The following is a 21,871-nucleotide window of genomic DNA, read 5'->3' on the forward strand; positions in this document are numbered from 1 at the left end:
GCCAGATGAGTGTGACTTTAAATGCCAATTGACTGACAATTAGGTATCATTTTGGAGCTAATGTGCTCAAACTAGGAGCCTGACAAGTGGAAGGGAGAAATGTAATATACTCTTTCTGTATACTTACAGCTGTTGTACTTGAGGATTCTGCATTAAACTTGCTGCCTAGAATTGAAAAATGGTATCTCTCATCAAAGGCAGTTAATATTTAGGGATCTTTAAAAAAGTTTTTCAAGCAGAGAGAAGCTAGATCATATATATACTAACATTTTACAGAGATGTGGTGTGCTATACAAAGTGAGTGGGAATGTAAAAAAGAGGAGGTACTAGGAAAATGGTATTAACATTACATTGCACAATAAAGAGATTACAAACACTATAAACTAAGGATATTGGCAGCATTTTACTTCCTCCTACTGATCAGACAAATAAAGCCAAAAGAGCTTAGGAAACCACAATAGCCAAAATCCTCAGACTTCAAATACTAGATACCTTCCTAGGGTCACTTTCACCTAAGAGGGTAGTTTTTAGCCTTCTGTAGATCTGCAGATCCCTTTGCCAATCTCATGAAAAATATGATTCTCTCCCTAGAAAAATGCACATATCCGTATGTATACAAAGTTTCATCTACAGTTCCAAGGAATCCATGGGCTTCCTGAAGTTCACCCATGGCTTTTTCACAAAACAGTGCATGAGTAGGTTAAAAACTTCAGTGACAACATACCACCACTGCTACCACTGCCATCGCCAAAGCTCTCTTACTTGTTTCTAAAAACTCTGGAACTATCTAGTTCTAATGGGATTAGAGCCAGCAAAGCAGAAGAGGAAATATACTCACCATGCTAATGAAGGCTGGATTATTTATTAAGCTAGCCATGTCAAAGCTCAGTCCAGTTCCTGTCTGTAAAACAATTATATCTGAGAATTACTCTTAAACACTACAGTTTGATAATTGTGAATGATAAAATATTTCACTTATTTGGCATTAGTAACTTACAGGACTAGATCCCTCTCTTAACTTCTGTTCTGCTATTTTCAGATTTGATTTATAGGAATCATTTTCAGGGTCAAGATCTAATGCCTTCTGATAACTTGTAACTGCTTCTTGAAATTTATTCATGGCAGTGAGGGCCAGCCTGAAAAGAATACATTTTGAGAGTATAAGCTGTAAGACTGAAGAACATTAGGACACCACAAATGGTATCAAAGTCTATCTTGGTATTCAGTTTGAGTCCAGATCACAATTTATTTATTCATCGTACAGTTGACCCCTGAACAGCATGGATTTGAATAGCAAAAACCCACTTATACGTAAATTTTTTCCAACAGTAAATACTATACAGTACTGTACAATCTGAGGTTGGTTATATCTGCAGACACAGAGGAACCATAGATGTGGAGGAACTGTGGATACAACAGTTGACTAAGTTACACGCATATTCTTGAACGCAGAGTGTCAGTATTCCTAACATCCACATTGTTCAAGGATCAACTATAGTATGGTTCACAGGAGTATCACTTCTTTTTAACTCCAAGATTCTGTAAGTCTGGATTCTCTCCATTCTGCTTGGTGCCAACCTCAGTTGTCCTACATGAATCAAGAACTTAATGATTAGAATTCCCTAGTGGCCCAGTGGTTTCACTGCTGAGGGCCTGGTCAGGGAACTAAGATTCTGCAAGCTGTGCAGCATGGCCAAAACAAAAAACCAAAATAGAGCAACAACAAAAAAATTAATATTTATGTATGTATAAGTGAATCACATATAACTATATAACTGGACATGGAACAACAGACTGGTTCCAAATAGGAAAAGGAGTACATCAAGGTTGTATATTGTCACCCTGCTTATTTAACTTATATGCAGAGTACATCATGAGAAATGCTGGGCTGGATGAAGCACAAGCTGGAATCAAGATTGCCGGGAGAAATATCAATAACGTCAGATATGCAGATGACACCACCCTTATGGCAGAAAGTGAAAAACTAAACAGCCTCTTGATGAAAGTGAAAGAGGAGAGTGAAAAAGTTGGCTTAAAGCTCAACATTCAGAAAACTAAGATAATGGCATCCGGTCCCATCACTTCATGGCAAATAGATGGGGAAATAGTGGAAGCAGTGGCTGACTTTATTTTGGGGGGGGCTCCAAAATCACCACAGATGGTGACTGCAGCCATGAAATTAAAAGATGCTTACTCCTTGGAAGGAAAGTTATGACCAATCTAGACAGCATATTAAAAAGCAGAGACATTACTTTGCCAACAAAGGTCCATCTAGTCAAGGCTATGGTTTTTCCAGTAGTCATGTATGGATGTGAGAGTTGGACTATAAAGAAAGCTGAGCACTGAAGAATTGATGCTTTTGAACTGTGGTGTTGGAGAAGACTCTTGAGAGTCCCTTGGACTGCAAGGAGATCCAACCAGTCCATTCTAAAGGAAATCAGCCCTGAATATTTATTGGAAGGACTGATGTTGAAACTGAAACTCCAGTATTTTGGCCACCTGATGCGAAGAGCTGACTCATTTGAAAAGACCCTGATGCTGGGAAAGATTGAAGGCAGGAAGAGAAGGGGACGACAGAAGATGATAGTTAGATGGCATCACCGACTCAATGGACATGAGTTTGGGTAAACTCTGGGAGTTGGTGATGGACAGGGAAGCCTGGCATGCTGCGATTCATGGGGTCACAAAGAGTCGGACACGACTGAGTGACTGAACTGAACTGAACTGAATCACTGCTATACACCTGAAACGAACACAGCATTGTAAATCAACTATTGTTGTTTAGTTGCTAAGTCGTGTGTGACTCAACTATACTTCAATAAAAATAATTATTTTTTAAAAAAGAAATTATTATACAGAGTGATGTAAGTCAGAAAGAGAAAAACAAATATCATATTCACACATGTATAAGGAATCTACAAAGATGGTACTGATGAACCTACTTGCAGAGGAGCAATGGAGACACAGATGCAGAGAACAGACCTGTGAGTATGGCAGGAGGTGGGGGAGGAGAGAGTGGGACGAATGGAGACACATACACTACCATACTTAAACCAGAGAGCCAGTGGGAATCTGCTGCGGGATTCAGGGAGCCCAGACCGGGGCTCTGTGGCACTCTAGCGGGGTGGGAGGGAGGTCACATGTATGCCTGTGGCTGATTCATGTTGGTGTACGGCAGAAACCAACAACACTGTAAAGCAATCATCCTTCCATTAAAAATAAATTTTTAAAAAACTTAATGATTAGAAATGAATCTTACATACCCTTCCACTTTTAAGCTTACTGTGTGAACTAATTTGCTTTATGAATGATTAAGCTCCACAAAAATGTGAGCTGACTAACAGTTCTGTGGTCATGTAACTCCATGATGCTAAAACTACTTTAAGAACTCCAAACTAAATTTGTCCTTCTCTACGGCCCACTTTCTTCCTTCTTAACAGAGACACTGGACCACAGTAAATATCACTTTACCATAAAAAGTAAGCTGTGACGTGTCAGCTAATTACTCTTGAATAATACATGTTAGTTTTTTAATAGATAAAACTGGCAATCCTTATGCCTCAAATAACACACATTATCCCAGGCACAAGTCAAAGAGTTAATTACTAAATTTAATGTTTTCCTCCACCTAGTTAGGATTTATTTACTGGAAAATTATTTCAGAACTAAAAACTAATGGTGTATATGGAGAGAGTATTGAGGGTTTTATTTTTTCTAAGTTTATTTTTAACAAATTACTCCAATTCTTTCTTGACTCACTTACCTCACAGACTTCTGATCTAGATAAAATATAATGCCTAATCATAGAGGAAAATCTCTGAACCTAATTAGTTTTCTCCCAATCATGAAAGATACTTCATCACAATCCTCAATTAATTAAGTCAATATATGCTTATTGGAATCGTACTATGTACCAGGCGTTATTTTAGATTCCTCAGTGAAAATGGTAAAGTTCTTGGGTTTAAGAAAATTTTATTCTATCAGGGGAGGACAAGCAATAAACATGCAAATAAAAAAACATAATATTAAAGAGAATGAATAGGGGCACTAAACAATGAGAAGAAAGCAGGCATAAGCAAATTAGAGGAGAAACATTTTAAATAGAAGCAACAATGAACACCAAGGCCCTGAGAATGATGCAAGTTTAGTATGCTTAAGGAAAAGGACAAAGGCTGAGGTGGGAGCACCGAAAATAAAGTGTGGGAAGAGATGATGTCAGGGAGTATTATGGGACCACCATTTGGAGTCTGGATTTTATCCTGGTTGCAACAGAATGACATAATTTGATTTATGCTTTAAAAGGCTCACTCTGGCTTCTCTGCAGAGGATCGACGTGGGTGGAGAGAGTAGAGTGAAGGCAGGGAAATGAGTTAGGAGGCTACTGCAGTGGCCTAGATAAGAGATGGTAACTTGGACTAGAGTTGTAAACAAGACAGCAATCAATGCTTGAATTCAAAAAATATGTGGAAACTAGAATTGGTAGGACGTCCTGATAGGTTAGATGTGTCAGGTATAATAGGAGTGAAGGATGATTCCAAGGGTTTTGAACTAAGTTCTGGGTAGGTAGAATGACAGTATATTTACTGAGAGGAGAAGGATTTAAGGGAACAGGAGTTCTGTTTGGGACATGTTAAGTTTAAATGCTTATTAAAAATCTAAGTGGAGATGAAAAAGAGCCGATTATATGAGTATGGAGTTTAGACGTATAACTTAAGAGATCCATAAACATATACAGTTGATTTTCATTATCTATAGTAATTATGCGCTACAAGGACACCGCAAACACTAAATTAGCAAACACTGAACAATTGCTCCTAGGGGAAATGTAATGTTATGTTCCTGTGAGCCTCTGGTCACAACATTTTCATCAACCAATCAATACACAACTTGTTTTTATGTGTGTTTCTGTTTAAAGAAACCTTATCTAATTGATTCACAGTCAGTTGTACTAACTCATGCCTGAACAAAGCTTATCTAACTCAGGTGTTTTCTTGGTGAGGCACGCTACAGCCTCCTTGCACACAGAAACACTAGACCACACTTCGGCCTATGTCTGGGCAGCCACTGTAAATAAAAACACAAACATGCAAAAAAGGTAGCACTAAACAGACTGTGAAAAGGACACTCATTTTAGAGCATGAGAGCTGAAACAAAAAAGACTGAGCACTGCCTTATCGGACCTCAGCTGAGATCTTGTACATCAGGTGACTTAAGATTTTCACCATTCAGCAGATGCCCACAAAGCATCCTGAGTACAGATTTGGATCCATTAATACAGAGTATTGGCAACAGATGAAATTTTAAAACATGGGACAGGATGAAATCAGAGAGAAAATACAGACAGACAGAGAGCAGCTGCAGAGGAAAGAGCCCCATGGCATATCATTATTTAGAGGTGGCAGAGGAGGAAGAACCAGTATTAGCGACTGAAAAAGAACATCCAGTGAAGTAGAAGGAAAACCAGGAAGCATGGTGTCCCAGAGGCCTAGAGAATGAAGAATTTCAAAGAGAAGTTAATCCTGGGAATTCCCTGATTGACCAGTGGTTAGGACTAAGCATTTTCACTGCCTTGGCCCGGGTTCAATCCCTGGTGGGGGAACTAAGATCCCACAAGCCGTGCAGTGCAGCAAAAAAAAAAAAAAAAAAATCATGCCACATACTAAAAGATGGGGTAGGATGAGAATACAGAACTAAATACTGACCTTGGAAAAATACGGACAACTGGTGACCTTGAACAGAGTTCTCAACAGAGTGATACAGATAAATGTCCTACTGGAGTGAGCTGAAAGAATAAGAGATGATGAAGACCAGACAGCAAGTACAGAGAACTATGAGGGGCTCTGCAGAGAAAGAGGAACAGAGGAATGATGTAGCTGGATAAAAGGGTGGTTCTAGCAGATGATTTTTTATGATCTTTTCATATGTAGTCATTATCGCTGTTACAGACGGGAAACCTGGTATTGTAGAAGATACAGGAGAAGATTACAAATGTAAAGTCCTTGGTCCAAAGCCATGAGATCTAAAGCATGAGTGAATGCATTAGTCTTAGATAAGACCCCTTCCATTTGAATAGGAAAAAAAGGCTATCTGTGCAAATACACATGTGGCTAAACTGGTGGATTTGCAAGTAAGATGAATTTTTTTCTAAATGCATCTATTTTATCAGTTTAGTAAAAGGTTGGGAGGACCATGGAAAATGCAGTGGAAATTTGGAAAGAGTATGTATGAAACAGTCAACTCAGAGAGGGGTAAGGTGAATTTAGAAGTGTAGTAGGATTAGCTGCCAAAATACTGTGTGCTTGAGATTTGTAACCTTGAATATGAAGTAGGCCTACTCAGTAAGGTTGTTACGATTTTCTACAACAACCACCCATTCATCATACACTAATCATCTCCCTCCCAAGACAGAATTGCAGTCATTTCCTCCCTCAATGTTATATTTATCTTATTAGTCCAGAGGGTGCATATGAAGCAGGAAATTCAAAACCAAGCCATTAAGAACAGCATATCTGATACTACTTGGTAGTACTTTGAACATTCTCCATAACTTACCCCATTCTCCCATAGGCCTTGCTGTACTTTGAATCAATCGCTATTGCTTTTTCACAATCCTTTATTGCATCTGTGTAGTGACCTAATTTACTCTGAGCAGCAGCCCTAAGAGAAAGAGAAGAGATTTTTATTATAAGAGGCATTCAAGGCACCAATGTAGATTTCCAGGTGCTATAAAATTATATTTTCCTTGTCCCAATTTGCGTATCACTCCCAATAAATATCTAAATCAAACTAAGACAATTCTATAATCAAGTGAAAATTCAGAAACAAAATTCAGAGAAAATATATACTTTGCTTCCCCCAGTTTGCTTTGCTATAGAAAAGGTAAAATATGAGAACCCTACAACTGGTTTGCCTGCTTTCTAATTTGCCCAAACAGAAACTGAAAACAGCAGGACATTTGGGATTACTTGGGAGGCATAGAGAGTGATGGCTGTGAATGGCCACTCAGAGGGTTGTGCTGTTAAATGATCATATAAGGTTAAGATCATCTACAAGTCAAAGATGAAAAATGAAACTTAACCTATGTGCCTAAACCTGACTGTAAATTGAGTATGGCAATGTATTCAATCTACTTAGCATAGAATCTCAGAGAGATTAAGGACTGCAAGTCCTCCAGACTGAATGGTTCCATAATGTCTCCTGCCCTCCATCCCAACCATTACCCCATACCTTCTCCTCCAGACTAGTATTTCTACTTTATTCACTCAACTAATCTATCTGTTAAGGGCAAGCTAATGCATATCCACTTTTCTAGACATAATGGACAGAACAGTAATCATAATTATATTCTGGTGGGGAAGGGGCGCTGAGGGCTAGCAGACTATAAAAGAAAGGCTGTGGTGAGTTCAGATTTCCATCAACCTTTGTTTACACTGCATGAATAAGACTACTCAAACTAAGGTTATAAAATTTGAAAAAATAAACATAGTCTTCTTTGCTTGAGTTAAAAAATATAAACATGAAGGTAGAGGATTCAACAAACCTGTTTTGGTGGTTCCTGTAAAAAAGTGGTATGGCTGATTTGACTGAATACTCACCACAAAACTAACAGGATGACAAGAATGTCCACTACAAATGACCATTAAGGGCTCCCCTGATGGCTCAGTGGTAAGGAATCTGCCTGCCGATGCAGGAGATGCAAGTTCGATCCCTGATCCAGGAGGGTCCCACATGCCACGGGAAACTAAACCTGTGCACCGCAACTTCTGAGCCTGAGCTCTAGCGCCCTGGAGCCACAGCGACTGAAGCCTGCGTGAGGAGCTCCTGCGCCACAACTGCAGATGAGCCCCTGCTCTCCCCAATGACAGAAAAGCCCTCGCGGGAGTAAAGACCCAGCACAGCCAAAAGTAAATAAATAAAATTTGAAAAAAAAATTAAAAGAAGAGATACAGAATGCTATCACTTCCAAATAATTAGAGAAAATCAAGTAAAACTAACAATCAATAGAAAGCAAAAGAGAAAACAGAGTGAGGGAGAGGGAGAACAAAACAAAATAAAAGCTAGCAGGAAAAATTCAAAAATACAAGGAGTGACAAAGTTGCCTAGATTAACATCAATTTCTCAAGCTGTATACATATCACTTACAAAATAAGCACGCACAAGTTGAAGTTAAAGGGATAGAAAAAGACAATGAGGTAAACTAAAAACCAAACGAAAGAAAGCTGTTATAGAAACATTAACAATAGACATAAGGCAAAGGACCTTATTAAGGCTACAAAGTCATCATTTATTAACATTCTTTTTTAGTTCAATTTTACAAAAAAATGTTTACATGACTCAGAACTCAGACATATATTAAAAGCCTCATGCTCATCTTCTAGAGGATGGTTGGCGATGGGGTAGATGGGATAGAAACTTCAAAAAGGATGAAAAAGTAAACCTTCACACAGAATAAAACAGAAGCAAATAACCCTAACTATATATCAAAAGCAAGAATTCAAGTAACTCAAACACAGTATTCTGAGTATACAGCCTTAGTAAGATGCATTCTAAGAACAAAAAGTAGACTGCAAAGAAATTCTGACGTTTCCTTAGTAAGCCTGCTAGAGCGTGTTGACAGCATGTGTGTGCGCTCAGTTGTGTCCAACTCTTTGCAACCCATGAATTCTAGCCCGCCAGGCTCCTCTGTCCATGCGATTTTCTAGGCAAGAATACTAGAATGGAGCAGGTTGCCATTTCCTCCTCCAGGGCATCTTCCTGACCCAGGGATGGAACCTACGTCTCCTGCATCTCCTGCACTGGCAAGCAGATTCTTTACCACTGAACCACCTGGGAAACCCAATACCAGCTGAAGAATAGAGCTTATCGGGAAGTACACTGGTGCTGTTGGAAAGCAGGGCTCTCTTCTGGAGAGAGATACAAATACAAAATGAGGGAAGGTAAGGAAAATCTCTGTGACACTAGATGTGAACTGAGAACATCTGGATAAATGATGACTTTTCAAAAAAATATTATTTTCTAGCACTGTCCTTTGACAGGACCTGAAGCAGTAACATTTCAGTAGAAGCTATCATGCCTTGCAATCAGATCTTGGTTTCTAAATACAATTTTCCACTAAAAGGAGTTCCTTGCAGAAATAGTTGAGCCCAGGTTTAAGGACAGAGAAAGTACAAGGCATATCTGGAATACTTTGTTCTCCCAGAAAGCAAGAAAGTGTTCAAAAACAAATGAAGGTATATAAAAGGACAACCAGTTAAAAGGCTCCCACTAGACAAATATAGGATAATTTAAGGGTCAAAATGATAAGTAGGTAATTTATTAGAACACACTGAATAGTGGATTTTTTAAAATTCATGAGTTCATATGATACTTTAAGAAGACAAAGGAAGACAGAAGCTGAAAAAGGTGAAAAGGAAAGAAAACTCTTCTTTATAGAAATACGTGAGGAAATATATGTAAAGGAAAAGACAAAATTAGAAAATTACTATTTTGTAACCATTTATGTAATAATGATTCAGGGATAGTTCATGAATGAATAACAAAACACTTAGTAAAAGATTGTTGGTGAACAGGATATTAACATGATTTGACCATATAATTTTTCCCTTTTTTAACTGAAATACAATTATGTACAATTTTATGTTTCAGGTGAACTACATAGTGATGCAACGTTTATATTTGTTATGAAATGATCACAATAATTCTAGTATACAACCACCCCTGTACAAAGTTATGACAAAATTATATACCACATTCCTTATGTTGTATATTATATCCTCTGGCTTATTTATTTTATAATTGAAAGTTTGCACCTCTTAATTCCCTTCATCTATTTCACCCAACCCATCATTCCACTTCCCTCTGGCAAATACCCATTTGTTCTCCATATCTATGAATCTATTCTCATATTGTTTGCTTATTTGTTTTGATTTTTAGATTCCACATATAAGTGACATCACAGAATGTTTGTCTTTCTCTGTTTGACTTATTTCACTTATTTGATACCCTCTAGATCTAGCCACATTGTTGCAAATGGCAAGATTTAGAAGTATTTATGGTAGAATAATTTCCATTGTATATATATAAAACCATATCTTCTTTGTTCCTTCATCTATCAATGGACACTTAGGTTACTTCCATATCTTGGAGACTGTATATAATGCTATTAATCCAATGAATACTGAGCTTCATTTCCCCAAATTACTGTTTTTCTCTTCTTCGTATAAATACCTAGAACTGAAATTGGTGGACTGTACAGTAGTTCTATTTTTTTTTTTTTTTTAGAAACTTCCATACTGTTTTACAGAGTGGATACACCAAATTACATACCCACAAACAGTGCATGAGAATTCCCCCTTGTATACATCCTCACCAATACTTGTTATATGGGCTTCCCTGGTGGCTCAGAGGTTAAAGCGTCTGCCTGCAACATGGGAGACCTGGGTTTGATCCCTGGGTCGGGAAGATCCCATGGAGAAGGAAGTGGCAACCCCCTCCAGTATTCTTGCCTAGAGAATCCCATGGACGGAGAAGCCTGGTGGGCTACAGTCTCAAAGAGTCTCAAAGAGTCGGACACGATTGAGCGACTTCACTTCACTTTTGCTGATAGCCGTTCAATACCATTGTGGTTTTGATTTGCATTACATGATGATTAGTGATGTTGAGTATCTTTTCATGTGTTTCTTGGCCAACTGTGTCTTCTTCAGAAAATTATTTATTCCGGTCCTCTGCCCACTTGATGGGTCGTTTTTATGAAGTTGAGTTGTATGAGTTTTTTATGTACAGTAAGCAATTATCTGATAAACATATAGTTTGCAACTCTCTTCTTCCATTCAGCAGGCTGCCTCTTCATTTAGCAGTTAGAATTATTCCTAAGTATTTTGCTCTTTTTTGCATGCTAAGTCACTTCCGTCATATCCTCTGCTATATAACAAATGTTTAGTTTAATACAGTCCCATTTGTTTATTTTGCTTTTATCTCCCTAGCATGAAGAGACAGATGCCAAAAAACATTGCTAAGACTTATATCAAAGAGTGTACTGCCCATGTTTTCTTTGAGGAGTTTCATGATTTCAAGTCTTACATTTAAGTCTTGGACTAAAAAAAAAAAAGTCTTGGATTCATTTTGAGTTTATTTTTGCATGTAGTATGAAAATTGCTATTTCTTCTTGAGTCAGATTTAGTAAGCTACATTTTTTTTAGGAAACTGCCCATTTTGTCCAAGGTTCATAATACTTATATTCACTTAAGGTTTTTAAAAAGTTCTGACTGTATCTGTAGTTCTCTGTTTTACTCCTGATTTCTTCCTCCCCTATCTTTAATCTCACAAAATTTTTTTTTCTTGCCAATCTTCCTCCCTGCCCCACCCTACCCCCAACCTTTGTCTCTGCTATTCATACACTGAAAGAACCAACTCTGGTATTTTTTGCAGATTGTCTCTGTTTTCAAACATTACCTTTTGTTTGGGGCTTCCCTAGTGTCTCAGATGGTAAAGAATCTGCCTACAATGCAGGAGACCCAGGTTTGATCCCCATATTGGGAAGATCCCCTGGAAAAGGGAATGGCAACCCACTCCAGTATCCTTGCCTGGAGAATTCCATGGACAGAGGAACTAGTGGGCTACAGTCCATGGGTCACAAAGAGTCAGACAAGACTGAGTGACTAAACACACACCTAGTTCACACCTAGTTTGAGAAACTGGTCCAGTATCATGTTTTTGCATGTGGGTATGCAGTTTTCCCAATACAATTTATTAAAGAGGTTGTCTTTTCTCCACTGTGTATTCTTACTTCCTCTGTTGTAGATTAACTGACGATGTAAGTGTGGGCTTACTTCTGGACCCTTTTCTGTTTCATTGATTTGTGTCTGGTTTTGTGCCAGCACCATACTGCTTTGATTACTTTCACTTCGTAGAATAGTTTGAAAACAGGCAGCATGATGCCTCCAGATTTTTTCTTTTTTCTCAAGAATGATTTGGCTATTTGGGGTCTTTTGTGTTTCCATACAAATTATGGAATTATTTGTTCTAGTTCTGTAGAAACTGTCATTGTTATTTTAATAGGGATTGTACTGAATCTGTAGATTGCCTTGAGTAGAATGATCATTTTAACAGTATTAATTTTTCTAATCCATGAGCACAGTGTATTTTTCCATCTGTTAGTATCATCTTCAATTTCTTTCACCAGTGTCTTATAGTTTTCTGAGTACAGGTCTTTTATCTCCTTAGTTAGAAATATTTCTAAGTATTTTATTCTTTTTTGCATGCTAAGCCACTTCAGTTATATCTGACTCTTTGCGACCCTGTGAACTGTAGCCTATTAGGCTCCTCTGTCCATGGGATTCTCCATGCAAAAATACTGGAGTGGGTTGCTATTCCTTTCTCCAGGGGATCTTCTTGACCCAGGGATTGAACCTGGGTCTCCTGCATTGCAGGTGGCTTCTTTATTTTTTTAATGTAACTGTAAATGGGATTGTTTTCTTAATTTCTGTTTTTTTTTTAGTCTGTCTATAGTGTATAGATATGCAGCATATTTCTATATATTAATTTCATATTCTGCAACTTAAATGAATTCATTTATTAGTTACAGTAGATTCTGGGGGTGTCTTGAGGGTTTTTTATATACAGTATCATGTCATCTGTAAACAGTGACAGTGTTACTTGTTATTTTCCAATTCAGATCCCCATTATTTCTTTTTCTTGTCTGATTGCTCTGACTAGGACTTCCTAAACTATGTTGAATAAAAGTGGTTAAAGAAGTCCTTGCCTTGTTCCTGATTTTAGAAGAACTGCTTTTAGCTTTTCAGCACTAAAGATGATGCTGGGTATGGGTTTGCCACAGTTCAGTTCAGTTCAGTTAAGTCGCTCAGTCGTGTCTGACTCTGCGACCCCATGAATCGCAGCACGCCAGGCCTCCCTGTCCATCACAAACTTCCGGGGTTTACTCAAACTCATGTCCATCGAATCAGTGATACCATTCAGCCATCTCATCCTCTGTCGTCCCCTTCTCCTCCTGCTCCCAATCCCTCGCAGCATCAGGGTCTTTTCCAATGAGTCAACTCTTCGCATCAGGTGGCCAAAGTACTGGAGTTTCAGCTTCAGCATCAGTCCTTCCAATGAACACCCAGGACTGATCTCCTTTAGGATGGACTGGTTGGATCTCCTTGCAGTACAAGAGACTCTCAAGAGTCTTCTCCAATACCACAGTTCAAAAGCATCAATTCTTTGGCACTCAGCTTTCTTCACAGTCCAACTCTCACATCCATACATGACTACTGGAAAAACCTTAGCCTTGACTAGATGGACCTTTGTTGGCAAAGTAATGTCTCTGCTTTTTAATATGCTGTCTAGGTTGGTTATAACTTTCCTTCCAAGGAGTAAGGGTCTTTTAATTTCATTGCTGCAATCACCATCTGCAGTGATTTTGGAGCCCCCAAAAATAAAGTCTGACACTGTTTCCACTGTTTCCCCATCTATTTGCCATGAAGTGATGGGACCAGATGCCATGATCTTAGTTTTCTGAATGTTGAGCTTTTAGCCAACTTTTCCACTCTCCTCCTTCACTTTCATGAAGAGGCTCTTAGTTTCTCTTCACTTTCTGCCATAAGGGTGGTGTCATCTGCATATCTGAGGTTATTGATATTTCTCCTGGCAATCTTGATTCTAGCTTGTGTTTCTTCCAACCCAGTGCTTCTCATGATGTACTCTGCATATAACTTAAATAAGCAGGGTGACAATATACAGCCTTGACGTACTCCTTTTCCTATTTGGAACCAGTCTGTTGTTCTATGTCCAATTCTGACTGTTGCTTCCTGACCTGCATATTAGTTTCTCAAGAGGCAGTTCAGGTAGATGGCCTTAATTATGTTGAGGTATGTTCCCTCTATACCCACTCTGTTGAAAGCTTTTATCATAAATGGATGTTGAATTTTGTCAAAAGCTCTTTGCATCTGTTGAGATGGCCATATGACTTTTATTCTTCAATTTGCTGAGTTCTATCTTCAGTGGTGTATCACATTGATTGATTTGCAAGTATTTAACCATCCTTGTTGCACTGGGATACCCACGTGATTGTGATGTATGGTTCTTTTAATGTACTGCTGAATTCAGATAGCTAATATTCTGCTGAGATTTTTGCATCTATGTTCTTCAGTGATGAGCTGTGCTCTGCTGCGCTTAATATCATCAGTGAGCCTGGCCTATAATTTTCTTTCTCTGTAGTGCGTTTGTCTGGTTTTGGTGTCAGGGCAATGCTGGCCTCATAAAATAAGTTAGAAGTATATCTTCCTCTTTAAATTTTTGAGGATAGGTGTCAACTGTTCTTTAAATATTCTATACAATTCACCTGAAAAGTCACCTGGTCCTGGGCTTTTGTTTGTTGGGAAGTGTTTCGTTGTTGTTGTTTTTAATTACTGGTTCAATTCCATTACTAGTAATTGGTCTGTTCATATTTTCTATCTCTACCTAGTTCAGTCTTGAGAGGCTCTTCAAGATCGTTCAAGTGGGTCTAACCCAGCTCCCTTCAAACAACTGCCTCTGCACTGGGACTTGGAGACTGTTAGATTTTCCCTGCACCCGTTAAAAGCAGAGCCTCTCTTTCCTGGAGTGCTCCCGCTCTCCTGAATATAATCCCTGCTAGTTTTCAAAGCCAGACCTTCTGGTGACTCACCTAGCTTGTGCAGGACCTCTGGGCTGAGGAGCCCAAGGTGGGGCTTGGACCCCTCACTCCTTGGGGAGGGTCTCTGCAATTACAGTATCTTTCCTGCTTGTGAGTCATTGACCTAGGATTATAGATCCTGCCTATATCACATTTCCACCCCTCCTTCTTTATATCTTTACTTTATATCTTTTCTGCTAATGTTCAGGTCATCCTCTTATATATTCGCTCTGTTAGTAGTTCTAATTTTCGTATGCCACTGGGAGGAGGTGAGTTCAGCGTCTTCGTACTCAGCTATCTTGAGGAAGCACCCCATATCTTTAATTATAAAAGAGTAATAGAGGGACTTCCCTGGTAGGCAAGGGACCAAGACTCTGCACTTCCAATGCAGAGGACGCACATTCGATCCCTGGTCAAGGAATTAGATCCCACATGCCACAACTAAGACCTGGCACAGTCAAAATTAAAAAAAAAAAAAAAGAAGAGTAATAGAAAGGCATGGTAGTCACCACCTTAAGATATCAAACTCAGAATCACTATCAACAGGACTGTTTGAAATTATGGGTCTCTTAATATAATGTAATGAATAGTATACATAATTATTTATGTAGGCTTTATGTCAAAATGTGACCTAAATTTAATCATGAGGAAGCAATCACAGACATCGAGAACATGATACATTCTGTAAGATCACTGGCTTAAGTCTTTGAAAAAATCTGTCACGAAACATAATCAAAAAAGACAGGGATACTTTCCAGATTAAAATAGACTGAAGTGATATTAAAAAAAGAGCAATGCATGATTCTTGATTGGATTCTGAATCAAAAACATAACTATAGATGGTATTTGGGGAACAACTGAAGAAATCTCAATATTAATGCTAATTTTCTTACATGTGAATGACATGATAGTTATACACAGTATATCTTATTCTTTGTAATACAACTGAAGAATTTAGGATCAGCAAGAAATTTCTGTGTGTGTACATACATCTATAGAGAAAAAAAGACAAAGAGAGAGGAAGCAAACATGGCAAAACATTAGCTACTGTTATCTCCAGGGTAAACATATATAGATGTTCAGTAACTAGAAGTAAGTTTAAATTGGTTTAAATTCATTTACCTAAACTAATAAACATAAATAAAAATAGTATATATAATAAATATTATTTACAAATATATATATGCAATATGCTGCCATGTCACTGTCTCACCATTAGAAGTCTTCAACTAGAGGCAATTCAGTCTTCTAAAATTCACTGAATCAACTCAACTCAAAATTTTGTTGAATACCTACAATATGTTAACACAGCTCAAAAGCAAATATACAGAACTGGAGAGGATATATCTTTGCCCTCTCAACATTCACTCTCTAATAGGGAAATAGGTATGTAAATAAATAAACAATATGGTAAGTGCAACAATGGAAGTATCAAAGAAAGAGGTAATATAGAGTAAGGTATGATTAACCCTATACAGAGCTGTCTAACAGAACTTCTGTCTAATAGAACTTTCTGTAATTGACAAGTGCTGCCCAATACAGAAATCCCTAGCCATGTATGTCTAAAGAACATTTGAATATGTTAGTGCAATTAAGGAACTGAATATTTTATTTTATTAATTGTAATTAATTTATATTTGAATAGCCATATGTGGCTAAGAGCTACCATACTGGACAGCACCACTCCATAGGCCATGGCAGAGAAGGAGAGGTTGAGGAGAGAAGAAATTAAGAAAAGTCTTCCCCAAATATGCAATATCTAACAGGGTCTTGAAGGATGACTAGCATTTGACCAATTAGATAAGGTGGGAAGTATTCTCTGCAAGGAAGAGTGCATAAAAGCATGAAGAAATATCCCAAGATGGCATTTTTAGGAAGTCAGTAAATTTCACATTACATGTGCATAGAGAGTAAAGAAGGATTGGGTAAGAAAAGTGAGGATAATAAAGTTAAAAGAAAAGAGAGCCTATACTAGAAAACATCTTAAGTGTCATTCAGAGAAGCTCAAATTTGATGTTGGTAATCTGGAATTAGTGAACACAAAGCAAGAGGTGGATGATTAATTTCATATTTTAGAATAATCCTTTTGGTAGAAGACTGGAGCAGAGAATGGAAATGGGAAGCCAACTGCAGTTACTAGTGTACTAGTTTAGCCAAAGTTAAGAATCTGGGTGCAAATGAAGGAAGGAGCAAATGAGCTACTTGGGAGGTGTATGATAAAAGAAAACAAAGAGGTATGGGAGAAGGCGAGGGTGGGGTGATCTGAGACAACAGCATTGAAACATGTATATTATCAAGTGTGAAACAGATCGCCAGTCCAGGTTGGATGCATGAGACAAGTGCTCAGGGATGGTGCACTGAGATGACCTGGGGGGATGGGATGCAGAGGGAGATGGGAGGGGGGTTCAGGATGGGGAACACATGTAAATCCATGGCTGATTCATATCAATGTACGGCAAAAACCACTACAATACTGTAAAGTAATTAGCCTCCAACTAATAAATGAAAAAAAAAAAGAGAGAGAGAGAGAGAGAAAGAAAACAAAGAGGAAGATTCCCTGATACTTACCTTCAGATACTGGTATCAGGGAATAAAGCACAGAGAATCAGACCCAGAAAGAAAGAGTGGGGAGAAAGAATGAGTGTGACTGTATTTCAATCCTGATAGCTTGAGCTTTAGATCACAAACTGCAAGCTGAGATGAAAGATTTGTGCAGTTCACAAAAGAAAGAGGAGAAGCGCCTGAATCTGCAACTAGGAAAGGAAACAGAAATCAGGCTATATTTGACTCTTCTGAGATGCAGCCAAACACATCAGTGTCTGAACTGAATAACAATGTGGTCTGCTCTCTCTGGCCCTGCTGTCTGATTATCAGGGCATAACTAAAGAAACTCCAACAGAACAAAGCAGCTGGCGTCCTCATGTTTTCAGACACCCTCACTTTCATTACCTTGTTAGAGCAAGAGCATGAATATAACTTGTGATCTTTTATAGGAAAAAACAGGTAGAAAAAAATTTACAGGTATCTAACATTTCACATACTGTATATTATATATATACATATATGTTATAGCAAAAACCTATTCTTACAGCTAGGAATTACACTGTTTTTTAAAAAACAAATATTGAAAACCTAGAACTATATATATATATATATATACACACACACACACACACACACACATACGTATCATTATTCCTCACAACTACTCTATGAAATGGTTAGTATTACCTCTACTTTACAAGTGAGGATATTGAGGCTCAAAATGGTTTAGTAAGGCTGTGCAAGGTCACACAGCTAGTTAGTGGTTTAACTGAGATTCAACTCCAAGTTCAACAAACCATCAAATCTATCTTCAACTCAAATTCCCATCAAGTGAGAGGCCTTCCAGATAAATTTTCTCCATCATGCTCCTTCTCTTTCCTGATATTTTTAATTCCAAGTCCCAGGGAACCGAATGACTATGTGCTGCTTATGGAGGTGGAAGAAAACAAAATGTGTAACAATGTGGTCTCTGTTTCCATCTTTCTGGGAACTCATGCAGTCTCTACGCATTCCTTGGTACAACCACCTGATGCTTTCTAATTTTCCTGTTAAACTATGCTCTCCAACATAAAATACATTTCCCTCTCCTCTGTTTACCCTTGTTCTCCCTGTCCATCAAATCTACCTTCAACTCAAATTCCTATCATGTGAGGGGCCTTCCCAATGACTTTTTTCCATCATGCTCCTTCTCTTTTCCAATATTTTAATTTCATTTATTGCTTCAGTCATTCAACCATGTATCCATCCCAAAAACATGACATGACCCTGGGTAAGGTAATGTACTTAGCCATGAGGCTGTACAAACAAAAAGACCTGTAAGAATACAGATGGCCCTGATTTACAATGGTTTAACTTACAATTTTTGACTTTACAATGGGGCAAAAGCAGTAACCCATACAGTAGAAACCATACTTCAAATTTTGAATTTTGATCCTTTCCTGGGCTGGTGATATGTGATGTGAAACTCCCTCGTGACCCTGGGTAGTGACAGGGGGCTTCAGCTCCCAGTCAACCCTGTGATCATGAGAGTAAGCAGCTGACAAACTCAGAGCCATTCTGCACCCACGCAATCATTCTGCTTTTCACTTTCAGTGCAGTATTCAATAAACTACACAGACATTAAACACTTCTACTATAAAATAGGCTTTGTGTTAGATGATTCTACCCAACTGTGAGACTGAGCATGTTTAAGGTAGACCAGGCTAAAATGGGTCAGTAAATTAGGTGTATTAAATGCATCTTCAACTTATGACATTTCCAAGTTTATTGGGATGTAACATCACAAGCTGAGAAACATCTGTACTCTTCAGGGATGGAAAACAGAAAACTAGCCAGTTTCATATGAAATACCATTTCACATTATAAAGTACTTGGAAATGTTTCAGACCTGTAAATCATTTGCTGTTTTATGTATACAAGTGTTAATCTAAGTGTCTGGTCACTACAACATTACTGGAAATTCCTTATATTTCTTCTACTGTCTTCCATGCATCTGACAAAAACTGGCTAAACTCTGGTGAGGTACAATGCTGAGTACTATAGGGAATATGAATAGATAGAATATCTGACCCTCAGCTGAAGTAAACAAGTGTGCATATAATTGGGGCTTCCCTGGCGGCTCAGCGGTAAAGAATTCGCCTGCAATACAGGAGACACAGGAGATGCTAGTTCAATCCCTGGGTTGGGAAAATCCTCTGGAGGAGGGCACAGCAACCCATGCCAGTGTTCTTGCCTGGAGAATCCCATGGACAGAGGGGCCTTGTGGGCTACAGTCCATAGAATCGCAAAGAGGTGGACACAACTGAAGCGACTGAACATGCATGCATGCATATAGTTACAAGGCAGAACATATATGATAAACTTGTGTAAGTGTTATACATCATGGTAAGTGCTAGGGACATAGACAAAAAAAGTAAAACTAAATCATAAGTTTTCAAGAAAAGACTCATGTTTTCCTGGTATCCAAGCCGAGCCTTAAGCATCATTAGAATCCTAAAAGACCCCAAATAGACAGTTAAGTCTAGAAAACAAAGACATGCTTAAGAAATATACCAAATGATTGTTTTCTAACATATAAAAAAATCATTTTTATAAAAAGTAAACTTTGGTTCATCCTAGCAAGTTTAACATGTAAACAATATTTTGATTAATAATGAACTGTGAAAATGATGATCAAAAGAAAGATTTAGATCTGCTATTCTGAGCTTCCAACTTTTGGCAGTCAGCTGGCTGGGAAAAATGGCAAGGAGTAGTTGGCAACACTACCGGCTACTAAGATATTTATAGCCACCAGAGTCTAAAAATAATCCTAAAGCTTTCACATTTGTAATAAAATACAAATAAAGTTTTCTAATTATTTAATATTAAATTTCATACACTATTACTGAATTTCTCAAGGAAGAAGATACTACTCAAATGCAAAAAAGGAGCATAATTATTCATTTCAATTTAACAATAATTAAATGAAATGCAAGATAGGAATTGTCAAGAATTTCTCCTATTACAGAACTAGTGGACATAACAACTATTAACAAATGGTAATCTCATTAAAAATAAATCCTTTATTTCGCCTCCAGTTCACCATATTTATGGTTAAGAGTACATGCCTTACTGAGCTCTATAAATAATCTATTTTACACTAACATTTATATCTAGTCATAATGTTCTGTGACAGTATTAAATGTATTTATTTGAAGATTTCATATGCTAAATGAAAACTTGTCCAGTCATCTGACTACAAAGAATAAAATTCAAACATCAAAGTAGAGTTTGGGGAATTAATTCTCCACAAATTATTTGGATTTTCTATTTTTCTGACCTGAATTATTAGAACAGGTCAGTAAAGCAATTTTTTTATGGAGAGAGAAAATGTAGGCTTTAAGTATGGCCAGATGAAATTCCTTATGGATCCAACTCTCCCAAAGGTAACAACTATAAATGCTGGACAATACAAAACCAACAACAACAACTAAAGGTGGCCCAGATGCCTATGAATAGGAAAATGCCTAGACAACCTGTGATGCATTCAAAGAAACAATACTCAGTAGTTAAAAAGAAAGAACCATGCAACAACGAGACTGAATGCCAAAACCATTATGTTGATCAAAAGAGGACTCATACAAAAGGGTATGTATGGTATGGTTCCTTTTTCATGAGATTCTAACAGAGACAAATATTATCTACGGAAAAACAATAGTTTTCTGCAGTGAGTGTTTTAGGCACGTGACTCTGAAGGGCAGTTGGAACTTCCTGGGCTTGGGGTAATTTTCACTATCATGACAGGGGTGTTGAGTTACATAGGTGTATGCACTTGTCAATACTCAGTGAACATATAGTTAAGATTTGTGCTTTTTATTGCATGTAAATTTTACCTCAAAAGAAAAGAAGGTAAAATACTGAACTCTAGTTAATGATATGCATATAAAATATTTAAGGGGAAAGTATACCAATAGCTGCAGTTTACCTTGAAATGCATCAAAAATAAGAGAGGTACAAATAGATGAATAAATGGGATACAGCAAGTAAACTAAAGTATTAGTGGCAAAATCTTGGTGTGGACATATGCATATTCACTGTAAACTTTCAATTTCATAAATTTTCACTAAATATGTTTGAGATCCCCCAAAAATGGAAAAAAAACAACAACACTAGATTAATTCAGAACAAGTCCTATAAGACTAACATCATTTCTTTTCTATTTTAACAGGATTACTACCAGATTGGTAACTCAGAGAAAAATAACTGACAACATATTTGGATCCTGATAAATTTGGCTCTCTCTTCATATTCTGATTAAATCAAACCCCCAGATTACATAAACAACAATGATAATAGCTATTGCTGTGTACAACACTCTTTACTAGACACTATTTTACCACTTCATATGTACTAACTATTTAATCTCTACAACAATGTGATAAGATAAATACTATTATCCACAATTCTACCAATGGGGAAACTAAAATGTTAGGGTAATTTGCTCAAGGTCACATATATGTAAGTGGAAGAGCCAGAAAGTAGAATTCAAAGAGTGTGGGTCAGAACCCCTGTTCTTAACTACTTCCCCATGACTGCTCCCCTAGCTGGCTCTGTAACTCATACAATGTAATATATGGTGCTCTTCTCAAGTTTGTGGATGACATGAAGCTAGGACCAAAAGCAGATACATTACAAATT

The 21,871-nt window shown here is 37.7% G+C and overlaps 1 protein-coding gene across 1 annotated transcript in view; it reads right to left on the reverse strand.

Moving 5' to 3' along the window:
* The window catches only part of SGTB (small glutamine rich tetratricopeptide repeat co-chaperone beta), a 48,536-nt gene that overhangs the window by 5,409 nt on the left and 21,256 nt on the right, over positions 1–21,871 (reverse strand). The window contains exons 6-9 of the mRNA XM_065905167.1: positions 6,553–6,657; positions 998–1,136; positions 839–901; positions 128–165 (exon numbers count right to left, since the gene is read on the reverse strand). Coding sequence (XP_065761239.1) covers positions 128–165; positions 839–901; positions 998–1,136; positions 6,553–6,657 — 345 coding nt within the window. The remainder of the gene's footprint in view (positions 1–127; positions 166–838; positions 902–997; positions 1,137–6,552; positions 6,658–21,871) is intronic.

This window comes from Muntiacus reevesi, chromosome 14 (assembly GCF_963930625.1).
Source record: "Muntiacus reevesi chromosome 14, mMunRee1.1, whole genome shotgun sequence".
Lineage (NCBI taxonomy): Eukaryota > Metazoa > Chordata > Mammalia > Artiodactyla > Cervidae > Muntiacus > Muntiacus reevesi.